Source organism: Eptesicus fuscus, chromosome 22, assembly GCF_027574615.1.
Source record: "Eptesicus fuscus isolate TK198812 chromosome 22, DD_ASM_mEF_20220401, whole genome shotgun sequence".
Taxonomy (NCBI): Eukaryota; Metazoa; Chordata; class Mammalia; order Chiroptera; family Vespertilionidae; genus Eptesicus; species Eptesicus fuscus.
Window position 1 is genome coordinate 39,148,795 of NC_072494.1, and position 20,324 is coordinate 39,169,118.

Genomic DNA, 20,324 nt, shown 5'->3' on the forward strand with positions numbered 1-20,324 from the left:
CGCTGCCACCACCACCACCAGTGGCCTCCCTCTGCAGGAGGCAACCAGGCAGGCCAATCAGGGGTTGGCACTGGCAGGCGAGCTGACAGCTCTGCCCTCCCCTTCCCCTCCCCCCCCCCAATCTGGCTGGTTGCTGCCACCCCCACATTGCCGTCCCCGCCCTCTGCCTGCTGGCACGTGCCTTGGCTGGCCTGGTCCTGCCTGCTCACTGGCCCAGCCTACCCGCTGACCAGTCGTTTCACCGTTTGGTCGATTTGCATATTATGCTTTCATTATATAGGATTTTTTACAATGTGGCTGACTACTTTCAAGATTATAATAATATTCAGTCTTTTTTTTTTACTTTGTTTTTAGTGTTGACACTATTGCAGATATCTATTTCCCACCCTTTGCCCACCTCCACCCACCCCACCACCACTTCCCTCTGGCGATCCCACACTGTATCGGTGTGTATGGGTGATGCATATATGTGCTTCGTCTCATCCCCTCACCTCCTTTTATCCAGTCTCTCCTTCCCCCCTCCCCTCTGACAGCTGTCATTTTGTTCCATGTATCTTTTCCTCTGTTTCTATTTTGTTCATCAGTTTACTAGATTCCATAAAGTAAGATCATGTGATATTTGTCTTTCTCTGACTGGCTTACTCTGCCAGTAATAATGCCCATTCATGCTGTCACAAAAGGTAGGAACACTGACAGAATTCAGAAGCAAAGGCTGCTTTTGAGTTTATCATATAATTTTCTTTTTTATATTCATCATATTTGTGCATTGATATGTTTGTCTAAAGGAATAAATGGTAGCATTTTCAACTTTAAAAAATATTTCATGGTATTTTATTAAATAGGTATATTTCTAAATATTTACATATTTACAACGATGTATGAATGTCTGTACAGAAATAGAAAAATCTCTGCAGAGCTGTGACTTGAACAATGCTCAGCGTTTAACAATGGGGCCACTTGTGGTGTCAAATTATAGGGAGGACTTTAATTTTTTACATTTTGTGCTTTAAGTTGTTTAAATTTATAAGCGTTAACAAATGGTTGATTTAAGATTAAAATACAAACTCCAAACCATATTGTCACATGTTTTCACAACATTTTCGAATGAAAACTTATATTCACAAAGCTTCTAGGGCTGCAGCAAAGGCAGAACACTGGATGTGGTCACAAACACAAACATCCTCATTACAAATCCAGATGGGCCTGTGCATACAAAATACGCTAACATGGAGTATAACTGCAGCGATGTCTTATGTAACGTTGTTTTAACTCTGCTCTGGTATCAGTGACTTCAAATGTGATGAGTCACATATTTCATGGAGAAACAGGGAGATTAATGTCAGTGGTCAGTACCGTCTGAGCAGAAAAAGCACCTGAAAAACATGATGGACACAGCTCTCTGTATGGAGAAGTCCCACGAAATCACTAACCTTGGGTTTTGTGGCCCCTAAGCCTCACTTTCCCTCTACCCCAAAGTCCTAAGTTCTTTTATCCTGTCCTGTTTCCTCTTAGAAAAATAAGTTAGAGCACAATTTGACCTGGGCCTGAAAGAACCAGCATGCATCAAGTTCTGGTAGCAGAGTCCTTCCCATTTCTTCATTCATGTTGGGTCTCTGGGGTGGTCTCTTCGGAGCTTGAGCCAACTTTGCCTTCCAGCAGAGGTGGAAATCATCCCGTGGAGGACATTCCCCTGGATGAGGCTACTGGAAAGCTGATTCCCCAGATCTCTGAAGAACACACTGGTTCTGAGGCCTGGGGTCACAGAATCTTCCATAACTTACACAGCATTTTCGTAGTCATCATCTATAATGCTTGCGGTATTCACTCCAGAGTAGATGGCTGAGGGGTCCTAGAAGCACAGGCACAGGGATAGGGACAGAGCAGGGAACACAGGTGGAGCATGCCTCCCACCGATGCTCTTTCCCAAGCAGCATAAAGGCATGGTGCGCCGTGCAGCACAGGAATTAGAAGTTACTGGAAGACTGTGGCCCTAGGGCAGCCTTTTCAAAGGGTCTGCATTTCACTGGTGGGCTGCAGAGGTGCTGCCGATGACCTGCAAACTTATCCAAACACACGAAGCCTTCTCTCATTCTTATGGGCCATTGCTAGGCAGTTCCAGTATTTTTGTTTAATGTCAGAATTTGGTATTCATAAACTAAATGTAGCATGCCACCTAGAGGTTTACCAAGGACCTGAATTCTGTCCTGAGACCTTTGACTGTCACACCACAAGTGACAAAATTGCAAAGCACCTGCTGTCCCTGCATCCATGAAGAACAGGTATTTCTGCATTTTATGAAAGCATTTTTGTATCATCAGTGATGTTATGAATTGTTCCAAGTTTAGAAATTACCTATTTTTAATTATAAACATTACTGTTTAGCTTATTGATTTATATTTCTACTAGAAGCCCGGTGCACGAAATTCATGCACAGGGAGGGTCCCTAGGCCTGGCCGGCGATCAGGGCTGATGGGGGCCTTTTGGCTGCCGGCTGGGGCCTCCCTTGATTCCACGCCGCCCCCCTGATGGTCAGCGCACGTCATAGTGAGCAATCGAACTCCCAGCCTCCCGGTCGAACTCCCGAGGGGACACTTTGCATATTAGCCTTTTATATAGAGAGATGTGTTGTTTAGTTAACCTTACAGCACAAAGTTATGTATGTACGGCTTAACAGTATTTCAGTGTAAAGACTTTTAAATAAAAATTTTAGACTGGGTAAACACTACAGTTTAGTCCCAAGTCACCCATATGTCCATGGCTAAAATACACGTATATGTAAGCCTCCCGAATGTCCTTCTACAGTGACACTTTGTCATTATAACTGAATGTTTTTATCCCCACTGTGTGAGAAGACAACGGGATCTTTCATTTTTCCTTAGGGGCCATCCTTTTAGAAGTATGAGAACCAGACCCCAGAAGAAAGAGCTGGAGGAAGAACAACAGGAATTCCAACTCACCTGACCCTGCACCTGTGTCCTCAGGGATGGTACTGGGAAGAAAAAGGTGCATGCTGTGAGGTTGTACTTACACTTAAAGTCCTTCACAAAGTTAGTGTTAATAAAGGCTTCTTCCTCTCCTGTCTACTGCCCATGGATTTATTTCTATTAACATTTTTGCCTCACATTTCTGCCCATCACAAATGCACTTCCCTTACTACGCAGAGGAAAAGTGACAGCCTGGGGGTGGGAGGAGACGTAGGCCCCTCCGGGCACTCACAGCTGTCAGCATTTCTGGGCCCACCGTGTACTAGGTAGGACCGCAGTAGCAACTGGGCAGCTGTGTCAGGTGCTGTGGGGAGTACATAGGGCTCCTCGCGGAGAAAAGCAGCAGCCACCTGACTGCAGAGTGAGGCGCACACTCCACGGTCAGGCCACGGCCACGTAGCCTCGGCACTGGCTTCTCCTCGAGGCAGGTTCCAGGCCAAAGGCCGGCCCTCAGAGAGGCACAACAATGCTCCGTCAGCGCCAAGGGCAGAGCACAGCTCTACACAACCCTTTCTTGGCTCCAGGAAAGACAAAAGTCAGAGAAAAATGCACTCCCCCGTGTCTTACCTGCTGGTGATTGCCGCTCCTGTTGCATATAGTACACCAGGGAATACACCTCGCCTCCACTTACAACATTCACTGAAAGAGGGGAAAAGGAGGCATTGCCACACAGTCCCTCCTTCCTGCCATTTAAGCTGCTTCAGACACACCACCTCTCAGCCGTGAAGACGGGTGATTCATCTATTTGGAGAGGTGGCCGGAGCACAGCAGGGCCAGGTGTGACTAGCAGGCATGACCCCATGGCCTCTTCCCTGGCTCGCTCTCCCTGCTTTGGTCCAGGTCATTGGGAAGCCTCACCATTTTCATAGATAGGCTGCTGTTGCACTGGCGCTGTTGAGTTCAGGTATGTGGATTCTCGGGGTACAGGGCTGGGAGGGCTCCTGCAAACACAGAGACTCGTGCTATCCATCTGTGATAGCATTCCAGACATGGCTGTCTGAGATTATGAGTAAGACAATGAATGAGAGGGGCCTGTTAGGAAGAGTTCTAAGTAGCATAGTGACTTCTGGGGAAATCAGCAATCCTCACAGCCCAACACAGGGGCTGAGTAAGACACGGCAGAGTATCTCTAGGCATACATTCCATAGGTGTAAGGTCCTCATCTGACTGGCTCACTGTGGCATTGCCCACACCCGGAATAGTGCCATTCACATTACGGGTGCTCAGTAAGTACAAAATGAAGAAATATCGATTCACTCCAGATGGAAAACATGTTGCTAGGTAGAACAAGTATCTTGAGGAAAGAAAATAAGATAATTGTCTTGGCATGTATATGCTACTCTGATCTGGAAAAAAACACACCTCAAAGAACATTATAACCTGATGAACAAAAAGATAGATAGAGAGGCAGTAAAGCATCGAACAGACTGTCAAATTACAGCGGGAAGCCTGGGGAGTGTTGGGGAGATAAGAGATCAACCGAAGGACTTGTATGCATGCATATAAGCACAACCAATGGACACAAGATACTGGAGGGGTGGGATGAGGGCATGTGACAGGGGGTAGGGGAGGCTGGGGGAAGGTCAATGGGGGGGGAAAGGAGATATATGTACTACTATGTGTAATACTTTAAACAGTAAAATAAAATTTAAAAGCACCCCCTTTTTGGCATAAACTATAACACACTATAAAAATATATCAACTAAATATTGATATCCCCAGATGAAAACATTCTAAAAATCTTTCCCTCTTCTAAACTTCTAAAGGACTTTATCATGAAAAATTTCAGTATGTTCTCTGCCTGTGTTACAGAAATATATATTCATCTATGATACTTCATGACTCTCAAAATTTGTATATATTTTCAGGCCTTTCAGCACTTGATGGAATGACTTGCAGACCCTCAGATATTGGTGAATTGATTGAATGAATGCATTGAATGAGTCAAAGTAATGTAGCTTTCTTATTCTACAGATTTAGTGAAGGCAGTAAATTAGGAAGAAAGGATTTAAATTAATTTGTTAATATATATAAGAAGAAGAGTAGCAAATGAATATTCAAAGTTATCAGTGAGGGAACTGTGTAGTGGAAATTTTGGATATAATAAAAATATGGTTCGGCTGCCATGGCTCAGTGGTTAAGCATTGACCTATGAACCAGGAGGTCACGGTTCAATTCCCGTTCAGGACACATGCCTGGGTTGCAGGCTCAATAACCAATGTGGGGTGTGCAGGAGGCAGCCGATCAATGATTCTCTCTCATCATTGATGTTTCTATCTCTCTCTCCCTCTCCCTTCCTCTCTGAAATCAATAAAATATATATCTATATTTTAATATGAAAAAAGCTCTTGAGAGAGGACCATTTAATTTTTATAAAATAGATTTTTCTACACTGTCCGTGCAGACAGAGAAAGCAGATGCCTCACCTGGGTGGATCCCTGGCTGAGCGTCTTCCTGAAAGTCAAACACATGAGCACATGTCAATGGGGAGACTCTTTTCATCAGTTTTTTCTTGTAGCGCTTGTGCGGGGCATGTTTTCCATGCCAGCACGCCTGTCACAGATGCCACTGTGTGCCCAAGGGACAAACTGGCAGCCATTCAGGCCGGTCCTGCATTTTGCAGACAAAGAGACTCAGGTCTAGAAGAATTAAGTGAGCTTTCCAATGACAGTCAATACCAAAGCTTAGACTTGAGCTCAAGCCTTCGAACCTTCCCATCTATTGTATCTTTTTGCTTCTGATCTTACAACCACACCACCTAGTTTTATCGTGATAAGATCCCGCAGAGGAGGCACTGCCCAGCCCCGTGGTCAGCAAACTGCAGCTTTCAACCCACATGCGGCTCTTTGGCCCCTCGAGTGTGGCTATTCCACAAAATACCACGGCCTGGGTGAGTCTATTTTGAAGAAGTGGCGTTAGAAGAAGTTTAAGTTTAAAAAATTTGGCTCTCAAAAGAAATTTCAATCGTTGTACTGTTGATATTTGGCTCTGTTGACTAATGAGTTTGCCGACCACTGGCCCAGCCCTATCATAGATGGGGTGAGGTGCCCGAAGGTAAAGAAAAAGCTTGTAATTTAAATGAGAAGCTCATAGTGTTTTCTCTTGCCTCGTCTCCAACTTGATCAATGGAGACTAAGAAACCAAGTTAAAGGTACAAACAAATATTTAATTACCATTGGGGATAAAGTGAAAAACTAAATAACTTGGTACTCAGTTGATGAATACTGGAAGAGAATTGTAGGCTGTGTGGCCAGGTGAAGCCTCTTGGGGGGAAATGACATGTAAACCCAGCTGGTGTGGCTCAGTGGTTGAGTGTTGACCTATGAACTAGGACAGTGATGGCGAACCTATGACACGCGTGTCAGCACTGACACGCGTAGCCATTTCTGATGACACGCGGCCGCATGCCGAGGATGAAACATTTGCTGCTCCTGAGGATGAAACATTTGCGACTAGAGTCTTGGAGTTAGTTTTTTTCCTCAAAGTGACACACTACCCGAGTTATGCTCAGTTTTTTGGCGAAGTTTGACACACCAAGCTCACAAGGTTGCCCATCACTGAACTAGGAGGTCACGGTCACGGTTCAATTCCCAGTCAGGGCACATGCCCAGGTTGTAGGCTCGGTCCCCAATGTGGGGCGTGCAGGAGGCAGCCGAACAATGACTCTCTCCTCATTGATGTTTCTTTCTCTCTCTCCCTTTCCCTTCCTCACTGAAATCAATTTTAAAATATGTATTTTTTTAAATGACATTTAAACTGAAAAGTGGAAGAGACCCAGCAATGGGTAGAATGTGAGGATGTGTGGACAAGCATTGGGAATGCGGGGAGCATGTAAGATGCAAAAGAACTGATGCATTCACTGTAGTTGGGAGATGGTCAGGATAGCTGGAACTGCTCCCTGTAGTTCTCATCCAGTAGCGGATTCATTATTTAAATGGTTACATTTTCATATAAAATTAAATCACAGACTCATTAGGTATCAGCTGGATTTCAACTGATAATACAAAGGGGATAGAAACTTGACCAACAACATTACACTACTCTCATAGGTGCCATTCCCTGCTGGGAGTTGTAAGCAGATCCGCAGGCAGGGTGACTCACACGATGCATTCATTCTTTAGAGTATCCGTGTCACAAATGTAGCCTGTTTCAGTGAAAACCAAGGTCACAGTAACAACATGCCAATCTCTAGAAATACTCACCTGCTCTTCTCTTGAGCCAACAGCAAAATAATAGGGCCACAGTGGTGAGACCAAGGCTGCCGAGCAGTCCCTCAAGGACGGTTGAAGTAAGATTTTCTCCGTCCTCCACAGGCACTGAGGAGAGAGACCTGTGCGTGAGCTGCCAAGGAGAAGGACTTTGATTTGGAGAGCAGACGTCTTGAGGCCAAGGTCAGCCCTTCGCAGGGGGCGGGGGCAGTGAGACTTAGTTATCTAGAGACTTGCAGCTCTTCACAATGATTGAAGAACCAGAGGTGCACTCAGCCAGTAGGTCCTCCAGGCCCCCGCAGAGACATCCCCCCCGGGCAGCACCACCCACCGAACCCCATCTGGGGTAACACAGCGGCAACAATGGCCCCTATTAAGGCAGTGCAACGTTGTTAGTCATGTTGTTTGTATTATCAGTTCACAGGCCGTGAAACCCTCCCGGGATGCTGAGAAAGAGGCGTTGACCAAGACCGTTCTGTAGGCTGCGCGGTACCTGTGACGTAGAGTGGCACCACCTCACTGCGCTGGGCTCCCCGGCCGTTGTCGGCCTCGCAGGAATAGTTCCCAGAATGTTCTGTGGTCAGAGAGAGGTTGAAGGCTGCTCCTCCTCCGAAGGGGGCCGAGCGGTTCCCCAGAGGGACATCCTCGTGGTAGAACTGGTACAGGACTGGAGGAGAGCCTCTCCCGGCTTCGCAGTGCAGCTCCACCACCTCCCCCACCGCCTTCTCGGCCCCCGGGGCCTTGAGGGTGAGGACAGGCTGAGACACTGGAACTGAGGAAGATGGTGGGCTGTCTAAGAGGGTGTCTGATCGTGTGACAGACTCACCATCTCTTCCCTCAGGGGCTCAGCCCCACGACCTTCCTCAGGATGCCCCCAAAGAAACATGGAGCCCCTGTGTGAGCTCCTGAGGGCTGATGGGCAGGGCCCCCTGTGTGAGGTCCTGGCGGCTGATGGGCAGGGCCCCCTGTGTGAGGTCCTGGCGGCTGATGGGCAGGGCCCCCTGTGTGAGCTCCTGAGGGCTGATGGGCAGGGCCCCCTGTGTGAGGTCCTGATGGCTGATGGGCAGGGCCCCCTGTGTGAGGTCCTGGCGGCTGATGGGCAGGGCCCCTGTGTGAGCTCCTGATGGCTGATGGGCAGGGCCCCCTGTGTGAGCTCCTGATGGCTGATGGGCAGGGCCCCCTGTGTGAGCTCCTGAGGGCTGATGGGCAGGGCCCCCTGTGTGAGCTCCTGAGGGCTGATGGGCAGGGCCCCCTGTGTGAGGTCCTGAGGGCTGATGGGCAGGGCCCCCTGTGTGAGCTCCTGAGGGCTGATGGGCAGGGCCCCCTGTGTGAGGTCCTGGCGGCTGATGGGCAGGGCCCCCTGTGTGAGGTCCTGAGGGCTGATGGGCAGGGCCCCCTGTGTGAGGTCCTGAGGGCTGATGGGCAGGGCCCCCTGTGTGAGGTCCTGAGGGCTGATGGGCAGGGCCCCCCTGTGTGAGCTCCTGATGGCTGATGGGCAGGGCCCCCTGTGTGAGCTCCTGAGGGCTGATGGGCAGGGCCCCCTGTGTGAGCTCCTGAGGGCTGATGGGCAGGGCCCCCTGTGTGAGGTCCTGATGGCTGATGGGCAGGGCCCCCTGTGTGAGGTCCTGGCGGCTGATGGGCAGGGCCCCTGTGTGAGGTCCTGGCGGCTGATGGGCAGGGCCCCTGTGTGAGGTCCTGGCGGCTGATGGGCAGGGCCCCCTGTGTGAGGTCCTGAGGGCTGATGGGCAGGGCCCCCTGTGTGAGGTCCTGAGGGCTGATGGGCAGGGCCCCCTGTGTGAGGTCCTGGCGGCTGATGGGCAGGGCACTTACCTCTGACAGTGATGCTCACGAGCCCACTGAGGCTGGGGCCGTGGCCATTGTCCGCCGCACAGTAATAGGTCTCCACGTCGCCTTCCCTCACCGCTGGGATCTCAAACTCCGCGGTCAGGGAGCGCTGGGTCTTTTCTCCCAGGTTGGAACCCAGGGCCCCTCTGTACCAGCGGAAGGTGATGTCTCCGGTGCCCGCAGTGGCCAGGCAGACGAGAACCAGCTTCTCTCCCTCCATCACACGGCCCCCTGGCGGCTGTGTCTCCAAGCTCACATTGTGGACGGGGATTCCTGCAGCAGCACAGGTGACACGGAGGGCGCTGAGGAGGGAGCGCCAGGGGCGGGAGGGGATGACTGTCCCGGGGGAGGCACTGGACAGAGTCACTCACTTGTGTAGTTATATTGGGGGGGCGGGCGGGGTTCTGCTGCTTTGGAATTGGCATTGTTTGGGTTGAAGGGGGTAGGCTAAGAAAGGCACCATGGTATTACCACGGAGGAGGCAGCATCCCCTCCCGCCCTCGGACATGGACTCCCACCACCTGCTGCCTCTCACACACTCACTCCTCAGGGCACAGAGCACGGGTCAGTCTGCAGCTGAGGTCAAACCGCCTGGGTCTGAGTGATGCTGCCACCGCTGTGCTGGAACAGGGCCTGCTCTCTAGGTGTGTGTGTGTAGGTATGTGTCTGTGTGTGTGTGTGTGTGTGTGTGTGTGTGTGTGTGTGTGTGTGGTATGTGTGGAAGGTGTGTGTGGTGTGTGTGGAGTATGTGTGGAGGGGGTATGGGGTGTGGGGTGTGTGGGGTGTGTGTGGAGGTGTATGTATGGTGTGTGTGTGTGTGTGTGTGTGTATATGTGGTGTGGGGTGTGGTGTGTGTGTGTGGTATGTGTGGAAGGTGTGTGCGGTGTGGCGTGTGGTGTGTGTGTGTGTGTGAGTGTGTGTGTGTGTGTGTGTGTGTGGTGTGTGGAGGTGTGTGGTGTGTGTGTGTAGTATGTGTGGAAGGTGTGTGGGGTATGCGGTGTGGTGTGTGTGTGTAGTATGTGTGGAAGGTGTGTGTGGTGTGTGTGTGTGTGTGTGTGTATGTGTGTGTGTGGTGTGTGTGTGGTGTGTGTATGTGTGTGTGTGTGTGTGTGGTGTGTGTGGTGTGTGGTGTGTGTGTGTAGTATGTGTGGAAGGTGTGTGTGTGTATGTGTGGTGTGTGTGGTGTGTGTGTGTGTGTTTCTCCATCACCAATGTTGACTGCCAGCAGGTCTGGGGAGCCCAGGCACCTGGAGAACAGCTTATGGCACAGTGGACACGTGTTTGTCCGAGAATGAAAGGGTCTCAGGAGCATCAGCCCTGACTTGCCATAACAGCTGTGATTTTGAAGCAGAAAACGCCTTCTTTTCGATCTTTAAAAGCCAGGCCACACTTCCTTCCATAAGCCCACCGGAAGAGCCATTCCACAGAGCCTTCTCTCGCAACCTCGGTCATCGCTCTCTCTGTGTGTTTGTATCAGGGCCACCCCTACCCAACAGCACCCTGTGCTCCCCCAGGGTAGCTCAAAGCGCTGACGGAGCGGCAGCTACGTGTACTCAGGGCCCTGTGTTACGGAGACTTTCTCCACTCTCTCCAGCTGAAGACGCACAGCCAAGTTTGCCTGAAGTTCTCCTGCTTGGATGGGAAGAGCCGTGAGGAGGGAGGACCCCTGAGGACTCAGAGAGCAGCTCCGGCACAGCCCGGCCAGCACGGCCCAGGCGCACGCCCCTCAGCCACCAGCAGAGGCCCCGGCACTCACTCCGCACGTTGATCTGGAGTCTCTTGCTCCGCACGACTTGAGGTGCCGCGGTCCGAGCTTCACACCAGTAGGACCCTGAGTCCTTCCTCGTCAGGGCAGGGATCCGCAGCTCCGGGGAGTGGGTCCAGCGCAGCCCCAGGGCGGAGCCATCCTTGAAGAAGCAGAACTGGACTCCTACCTTCTGCAGAGGGTGTGGGGTCCTACAGGCCAGGCTCATGGAGTCCCCCTCGATGGGCTGAGAAGGGCTGACTGTCAAAAGCAGCCCTAGAGAGAAGGATTAAACACACGTTCCAGGGCACTGGCATTCAAAGTCACTTTGTATTCTTAGCATTTGAAACAAGCCTGAGAGCCTGCCCTAGCCATCTGGCTCAGTGGATAGAGCGGCAGCCTGTGGACTGAAGGGTCCCGGGTTTGATTCCGGTCAAGGGTACATGCCTGGGGTGCAGGCTTGCTCCCCAGTAGGGGGTGGGCAGAAGGCAGCTGATCGATGATTCTCTCTCATCATTGATATTTCTATCTCTCCCTCTCCCTTCCTCTCTGAAATCAATAAAAATAAGAAAAGAGTGAGAACCAGCCAACTGGACACACAGATCACATCACCACCCACAAGTGGGCTTTCCTCTGCCATGTGCTCACCCCAACACACCCGCCTTTGTGGCATTGCCTCCTGCCACAAGGCAATCCTTACCTTTGACTCGGTTCTTACTCACTGAGGTGTCTATCCATAAACTAAGCCCCTTTTCTGGAGACAGTGCAGGGACCCTGAGAGCTGGCATTGGGGAAGACAAAGCTTGAAGCCTTCGGAAAAGTGAACACATTTCACCCACCCTTGTTGTAGGCCTTGGTGGTTATTTTCTCGTGTCTCCTTTCCCCTGACATCTCAGACTCTCTCTTTCAAAGACAGAATACAAAACCTGGAGGATCTGGGAAAGACTTCGAGAAACTCGATTCCTTCTTTACTGATTCTCTCTTGCCCTTTTTATTGTAATGAAAGAAGCAGGCATGTACTTGCTTAGAAATGTCCTCAATCCACACGTCTACACAGCCTGTGTTCTGAGACTTTTCGTTTGTTTACTTTTTTCATATGTATTTATGTCTGTTTGTGGGTTATTTTTCTTTTCTTTTCTTTTCTTTTCTTTTCTTTTCTTTCTTTTCTTTTCTTTCCTTGTGAGACTTCTTTATGAGCCCCTTTAGAAGCCATGCTTACAAGGAGAAAATTGAATCCATATCTTGAGCCTCAGGGGTGTATGTTTTTGCCTTAGGAGCTTTCTCCTGGATGAATTAAAGATGGTTATATTTGTATTCTGCTTTCACCTCATCTCCTTATGGTGAGGAAAGAAAGAGGTATTTCTTAGGAAAATGCTTAAAATTTCCCAAATAGTAGAGGCTCTGGGGGTTGAATAAACAAACCCCTGAATGGCCAGTGCTCTCGGGATTCTGATGTTTCATGGGCTGCTGCATCTTGAATCCACCAGATAAAAACGCCGAGTGTCCCAGATCCCCGAGGGGGAATTTCTGGTTTGATATCTGTAATCTTTCCCCTGGAATGCTGTACCCTGGGACTTGGAGAACACCAGTTCCAGAATGATGCGACCAGAGTCGCCCCGTGCTGGGGGGTGGGATGCCCTGCACAGTGGAGTCACTTTCTCTCCTTGGATAACTGCAGTCCCTAGAGGCCTGAGGAGCAGCACAGATGTAGGGTCTGAGCAGCAAAGGGAAGAACAAAGGTACCTGGGCACCCGTAGGCCCCTTTTCTGAATGAGTCTGGGTTGAGGATGGAGTAGGACATCAGAAAGCGCAGTTTTCAAGGGTGTGAAGCTCAATCTTACAGCTTGGAGCTTATTTCAAATTAGAGGCCCAGTGCATGAATTCGTGCACGGGTGGGGTCCCTTGGCCTGGCCCACGATTGGGGCCGATCGGGGCCATCTTGCCCAGTCCTGACCAGGGCCTGTCAGGACCCGCCAGGGGGAGGGACCACAGGAGGTTGGCGATGGGAGCGCACTACCACCAGGCGCAGTCCCTGTGTTGAGCATCTGCCTCCTGGTGGTCAGTGTGCCTCGTAGCTACTGGCCGGTCATCCGGTTGCTTAGGCTTTTATACATACAGATAATCCTCAGGCGCAGGGGCTCCATGGGAAATTCCTGGTGGCAGCAACTTTCATCACCCTGGGTGTGGCTTAGGCTAGGACTAGGCACGTGTGTGCCTTTACGGAGTGAAAACGGGACCAAGGACAAGACACCGTGGCATTAACCAGGGGTGAGTTTGATTGGACAAACACCAGGCGAGGGGCCCAGCCGGAGGAGTCGGCTCTGAGTATCTCTCCTCATAGGAACCCTAATCTGGGGTTCCCTCGCTGCACGTGCAGCCTGTGCTCCTGATGGGACAGCACAGCCTCCTTTAACTCTGTGCTCAGTATTTTATAGACAAAAAAAAAAGTTCTGACACAGATTAGATTTAAACACACTTCAGTGAAATATTTCTTCCTGGGGAGATGGCCTCCTCTCTCCGTCTGGTAAAGGTAAGACTTTAAGTGAGGATCAGAACAATGAATCAAGTTTGCAGAAACCAGAGTCCGAGAGAGAAACCACGCTGGGTAACTGCTGAGGCAGCCTCAGAGCTGACACTGGGAAGGAGTCGCAGCACTGTTTTACGTTGCACGTGGCCCCGGGGCTGGCTGTAAGGTGCTCTCCAGGGTATGTGACTCCTCTCTCCCTCCTGGTGTAACACCAGCTGAGGAATACGCTGGGGCCTCAGAGCCCCTGAGGCTGTGAGGGCAGAGATGCTTCTAAGATCAGTCGTTGAGGGAGGGTGGCTGGGTGGGAGGTAATCAACCGAAGACCTCATATGCATATATGCACAACCCATGGACACAGACAGTGGGGTGGTGAGGGCTTGGGGTGGGGGGCGGGGGCGGGCTGGAGGGAGTCAATGGGGGGAGAAGGAGACATATGTAATACTTTCCACAATAAAGAATTCTGAAGACAATTGTTATAAAAATAAATTAAGAAAAATAAAATCAATCTTGGACACCCATGACTTCGGTGTGCAAGCAGCATATCCCTCCCTGAGCTGGGGCTTCCCAGGGAAACAAGACTGTGGCTTTGAGGTAAGACCAACACCTGCTCCCCAAGCTGAACATGCAAATACCAGGTACAGAAACAAATGTGAACGCAGCAGCCTGGGCCCGAATGAGCCACGGCTATTTATACACCGCAGTAGCCGTCACCAGATGCCAGAGAGCCACCCACTGGCCTCCGGGGTTGCCCCACATGTCAAGGTACCCACAGACCATAAAGAAGAAAGGGGCCCTGACCGGTTTGGCTCAGTGGATAGAGCGTCGGCCTGCGGACTCAAGGGTCCCAGGTTCGATTCCGGTCAAGGGCCTGTACCTTGGTTGCGGGCACATGCCCAGTAGGGAGTGTGCAGGAGGCAGCTGATCAATGTTTCTCTCTCACTGATGTTTCTAACTCTCCATCCCTCTCCCTTCCTCTCTGTAAAAAATCAATAAAATATTGAAAAAAAAAAAAAGGAGGAGGAGGAGGAGGAAGAAGAAGAAGAAAGGGAAGTGCAACTCACCTGTTGGTTCACAGCGCTGAGCTGGGAGAGAATTCGGCAGAGGTCAGTGCAGAACACCAAATCCAAAACGCATGCCAAGTTTAATTTTCCAAAGAGCTTTCCCAACAACAAACCCTCCCTCCCTGCACGCACCTCCCCCACCCCCACATCTTTCCCTTCCTCTTCCTTTACTCTTTCTCTCTTCCCTTTCTGCTCTTCTCTCCTCCCTTCCTCCTGATTTTTATTACCCTTCCTTCCTCCCTTCCTTTCTTCTTTCTCTCCATTCCTTTTCCCACATTCCACATCACCCATAGGACACCTGCCCATAAACAGCACATAGTTCATTTTATGATTATAAAGCAATTTCCAAGAACTTCTCTCATTTATAATTACAAGATGGTGCCTTTGTTTTAGAACTACTTAGCAGCTCCCTTCTTCAAGCCCCCATTTCCAGACCCTCCTCTCAAAGGTCCGGATGACCCAGCTCTAATGCTGCCTCCTGTAACGGTAGCCAGGATAGTGGAAGGCGCCTGCTAAGGCCTGATAATCACTGAAACTGCACCTCCTGTGGGAAACCAGGCTCTCCAGCCCCATGGCATTGGTAAGAGGCTCTTCCTCTTACACGTTGTGTCACCCAGAGAAAAAGGTTCCATCTCTCTGTACGTTCCTTTGCTGAAGAAATGGAGACAATAACAGACTTGCCTCATAGTTTTGTGAGAATTAAATAAGTTGATAGCCATAAAATGCTTAGAATAGTGCCTAGAATTTATTTAACATTATCTCATTATTATTGTCATCTATTTAAGCCCATGTTTAGTCTGAGATGCCTTCTTTTTTTAGGTTAAATGTTTATTATTTAAGAAATTAGTTCCTCAGGTAGAAGAAAAAAAGGATAAAGGCTTACATAAAAATCACATTTTCTTTATTCATCTATACAACAAATACTATATACAAAGCATTGTAGATGGCACTTACGTTACAGGAATAAAGATGAATTGTAGTCTTTGTTGTCAAAATTTTACATTTTAGTGGAAGAGAGCCAATTAAAAATAAATATATAGCATGATTTCAGAGAGTGATTAGTGCCATAAGGAAAATAAATCAGAGAAATAAGTTATTGATGATCTCATGATGGTCTTGACTATTTAGATAGATATCAATCGAGAAGAAACCTAAATGAAATTAGAGTGAAAGCCTACTGAGTACTTGGAAATGATCATTTCTGGAGGAGACGCAGCGCCTGCAAAGACGTTAAGAAGGCATAATCTCTCCCACGGTGGGATAAGAAGGCCAGTGCATCTGGAATTGACCAGGTGGACTGACAGTGGTTGATATTGGTGTGAGAGAAGTAAGCAGAAGCCAGTCGGGGGATTTCTGGACTTGGTAATAGTTTGGGATTTTTATTTTAGACTAGAGGCCCGATGCACGAAATTCGTGCAAGAGTAGGCCTTCGCAGCCTCGGCTGCCTCGATCCTCCCTTGAAGCCGCGGTGGCCCTGGCTTCATCCTGGAAGGACGTCCGGAAGGACATCCAGTCTAATTAGCATATTACACTTTTATTATTATTATAGATATTATTGGGAGCTATGGTCAGTTCTGACTTAATTTGCATTTGTAAAATCACCCTTACACTGTGAGAAGAATAAAGCATAGACATACAGAGGAAGCAGGGAAAATGCTAGTGGGAGTTTAATCTGAAAGAGTGACGATAATCATGGCCCAGGTTAAATAGTACTGGTGCTGTGATGTGGCCAGATTACAGTGTATATTTTGAAAATATAAGTTACTTATGGATCAGATATAAAGTATAAAAGAAAGAGAGGAGTTAAGTATAACTCCTAGATTCTTAGCAATGGCGACTGGAAAAGTGGTGAGGACATTTATGAAAATGGAGAAATCATGGGGAGAAATAGGTTATGCTTTTCAGTAGTGGTGATCACTTGGAAGAGCAAAGGATCTGTTTGGATATGTTGAGTTCAAGATACCTACCAGACAGTTGAATGGCAACTGAATACATGAATATTGTTCAAAGGAAAGATCAAATTTGGAGAAATAAAGTTGATTTTAAGTATTTTAAGCTTGAAATAGCATATAAAGTGACCAAATTGTATAACTTGCAGAAGTGAGTAGGAATGGAAAAGAGAATTCTAGGTACCAGCCTTAAGAAAGTGAAACATTTTGAGATCAGTAAAGAAGCAGGTATTGAGTTAAAATGAACAACATAATATAGTGTTCCAGAATCTAAGCAAAAATGTATATCCAGAAGACTGAGTGATCAACTGTCAGATACTCCTGAGAGGGTGAATAAGATGAGAAATGCAAATTGAATCCTGAATGGGTCAACATACAGGTGGTTGATATTAGCAAGAGTGGTTTAATGGTGTGGTGGGAATTAAAGACTTATTTAAGTGAGTTTAAGAAAGAAGAAGAAGGAATTTTAAGGAGCTGGAATAGTTTAGCAGGAATTAGAGAGGAGGGCGTATTTGACTATAAAGAGAGGGCTGAGGAAATTTTTGAAGTGATGAAATTTATTGAAGTTGTGGAAATGTTCTCTACTTTGTGCTGGAGGTCACATGACATTAAGTCTCTGTCAAACATCATAGACAGTGTGTTGAAAAAGTAAAGCTTACTCTAATGTAAATTAAAAATAAAATTTTAAAACAGGATGAGATGATATGAAGTTAAGATAGCAACTTATGGAAAAACGTATCAAGGGAGGCAGAGGCATGGTGGAGACATTGAGGAGTCACATTTCTATTATTTTCAGATGAGATATATTATGGGAATAACCCAGATGAAGAAACATTTTGAGGGGATCTGGCACCCAAGGCACAAGTGGAGAGTCCTGTCTTCGATAGGATGAAGAACAATATATTCACGATAGGGGAAGGAAAGACGGAGTACCAAGTATAGAGGTGGGTGAATTGAGATATATATATAGCAATACCACGAGGACATGTTCTTCTGATTGCTTTTATTTTCTTAATGAAATATTAATCAAAATTATAAATTGGGACTAAGAAGGAAGAAATTTGAGAAGAAAGCAGAAGGTACCACATAGTGGTCATCAGGAATGGAAGAGCACTGATTGGGAAAGTGCAGGATTGCGTGGCGCAGCTGATTATGGGTGGCCCTGCATGTACAGGGAGATAAGTTGGCAGGATTGTGCCTTTGGTATGAAGTCACATGCAGCGGCTCAGGCACAGGTGTGAAGCATGCGGAAAACTGTGTTAATCAGGAGACTGCTGTGGGGGAAGAGAGATGAAGGTATATGCAAAGGAGTATTGGGATGGACTACAGAGTCTAAGTTGACTACTGTGAGAAGAGAGGATGTAGAGCATAGTGATTGACAATGGAAAAGTCATCCTGGGGAGCTGAAGACACGCTGGAGACAGAGCATTAGAGAACGTGAGCTGGAGACACAGTCTATTCATTGTGTGGGGAAGGGGGGCTGATGCTGAAAACAACGATTTTGGAAATAGGGCGGTTGTAGGCAATGTTCTAGGGATCGATGGTGGGAATGGAAGGTCATAAAAAGATAAAGAAAAACAATGTTTATAGTAAGAAGGGCAAAGAACGGAGAGACCGATTTGTTGTACAAACTCTCTTTGTGGCTATTGAAAATACCGAAAACAAAATCAATTAAAAGTAGAAAGACAGCCCGGCTGGTGTGGCTCACTGGTTGAGCATCAATCTATGAACCAGGAGGTCAGGGTTTGATTCCCAGTTAGGGCACACGCCCAGGTTGTAGGCTCCGTCCCCAGTGTGGGGCATGCAAGAGGCAGCCGATCGATGACTCTCAGTGATCATTGATGTTTCTAACTCTCTCTCTCTCTCCTCTCCCTTCCTCTCTGAAATCAACAAAGAATATATAAAAATAAATAAATAAATAAATAAATAAAAGTAGAAAGACAGACGGTGAACACATCCTATGAGATAAAAGCTAAAATGGTAATTTCCTTTTTAAAAATCTGGCTTTCCTGTATCTACCACTTTCTGCCTGACTACACCCTCCGTTGGAAGTAGAGATCTAAGCATCCCTGAGCATGGCCAGGCAGAATCTTGTCCTGCGAGCCCCACAGCTCTTCAGAAGACAGAGCCCCCGTGTGATGGAATCCCATACTCCGTTCTGCGTTGTCCTACTCACCACAGAGCAACAGCAAGAGCTCCAGCAGCATGAGGACAGGTCGGGGCTGTAATTTGAGATGCTCTCTCACCAAAAAAAGCATTTACCTCAGAGTGAAGAGGTGGGTTCCTCAGCTGTTTGAGGAAGTCAGGACCGGAAGTCACCCTGCAGTGCGAGTTTACAAAAATAGCAGAAGAAACAAGAGTGCTCCAATGGCCAGTTTCTATCTTCTGTTCTGTAGAGGCGAGAAGATGAAAGGGGCCCTGCCAAGCTTCAGTCAGGATGCCAAGGGCCAGCCGGGGACAGCAACTGATAATGACTTACACGCGAGAACCTCCCGGAAGGCCAGGGACCAGCACACCATGTGGCCAGATTTGGACAAAACCAGAGCAAAATCCGACAAGCTCCACAAATAACAGATTGAAAGGGAACTAGTAATAGCAGCAGGCTCGAAAATATGTGGAGAAGAACTCCACTTTTTTAACCTTTTATTTGTTCATTTATGTTTTATTTTTTCATTTATTTTCTTTCTTTACTATTTCTGTTTTATCTCTTATTTATCTCCTTTTCTTTTCTATTTTTTCTCTTTGTCTTTTCTTTTTCTGTTGTTCTTTTATTTAATACTAGGGGCCCAGTGCACAAATTCGTGCACCATGAAAGGAACTGGGGGCCTCAAGGTTGTGGTGGGCACAGGGGCAGGTCTCGGCCCACCCTCCGTGCCCCCACCTGGCCCCTCCCGCCATGGCCCCCAGTCCCCTGTCTGCTGGCAGCCCTGCTCCCGCTGCCACTGCTCCCACGCACTGACAGCACAGGCCCTGCTCGCACCGGCTGATGGCACAGAGCGATTGGGGCCAGCGCTGTCAGCGGGTGTGAGTGGTGGCTGCTGCCCCGATCGCCCCTCAGGAGCAGGGGGAGGTGGAGAAGCCCTGAGGGGCAATCAGGGCCAGCAGCTGCTGCTCCCACCCACTGATGTTGCAGAGAGATCGGGAATAGCGCAGGGCACCAGCAGCGGGTTCAAGCAGTGGCTCTCGTGCTGGCAGCGGGTGCAAGGGCCGGGTGGGACCAGGGTGCATGGGAGCAAAGAATTTTCAGTAACCACCAGAGGCTTGCCCCAATGACAGCAACCAGTGCCCCACCTTGGTCGGGTGCCCCCCCCCCTCACCTGCTCCACCATCCCACCATGGCCAACACCCACCATGTTTCGCACGCCCCCTGGTGGTCAGCACATGTCATAGCGATCAGTTGTTTAGTTGTTCTGCCATTTGGTCTATTTGCATGTTAGCCTTTTATTTTATTCATTATTCTTACTGTTTTATATTATTATTATTATTATTATTATTCCACTCATTATCTTTATTTTCTTTTGTATTCTTATTCTGTTTTCCCACTTCCTTCTCTTCTTTCAAATTTCTTTTTTCTTTTTTTTTTCTTCTTTAATTCTTTTGGTTTCTTATCTTTTAGTATCCATACATTTTTTCTTAATCTTTTTTTGTTGTCTTTATTTTATTGTTGATGATGGTTTGGTGTTTTTGTGTTTTTTCTTGGGAGGGTGGTTTTAGTTTGCTTTTGTTTTCTCTTGATTTTTTTTTTTCCTGTCAACGTCTGTGTAACAGTTGGCATGAGGTGGTCGAGGTTGAACCTCACAGTCAGCCAGCACAAGGGCTACACCCACCTACTAATGGGACAAGAGCAATCAAGAGCCAATCACAACAGGAGGGCCCACATAACCCATGCAAAGGGCATTTCTACAACACCCAGCTCAGGAGATCAGGGAGACTACACCACTGGGTCCCACAAGACAATCACTGCAGAAGGCCACCCCACCAAGACGGAGTCAGAGCAGGCCTATCC

General features: G+C 48.2%; 1 protein-coding gene across 1 annotated transcript; it reads right to left on the reverse strand.

The window, feature by feature from the left end:
• Nucleotides 1–2,865: 2,865 nt before the first annotated feature.
• LOC103296587 (Fc receptor-like protein 1) lies at nt 2,866–11,070 on the reverse strand (the record flags this gene model as incomplete). The annotated part of the gene is given in 9 exon segments (XM_054712266.1): nt 2,866–2,928; nt 2,931–2,989; nt 3,552–3,623; nt 3,843–3,925; nt 5,411–5,438; nt 7,187–7,300; nt 7,686–7,964; nt 9,023–9,310; nt 10,794–11,070. Coding segments are annotated over 9 exon segments (1,263 nt in total), but the record flags the coding sequence as incomplete, so codon positions are not given.
• Between the last annotated feature and the right edge of the window lie 9,254 nt (nt 11,071–20,324).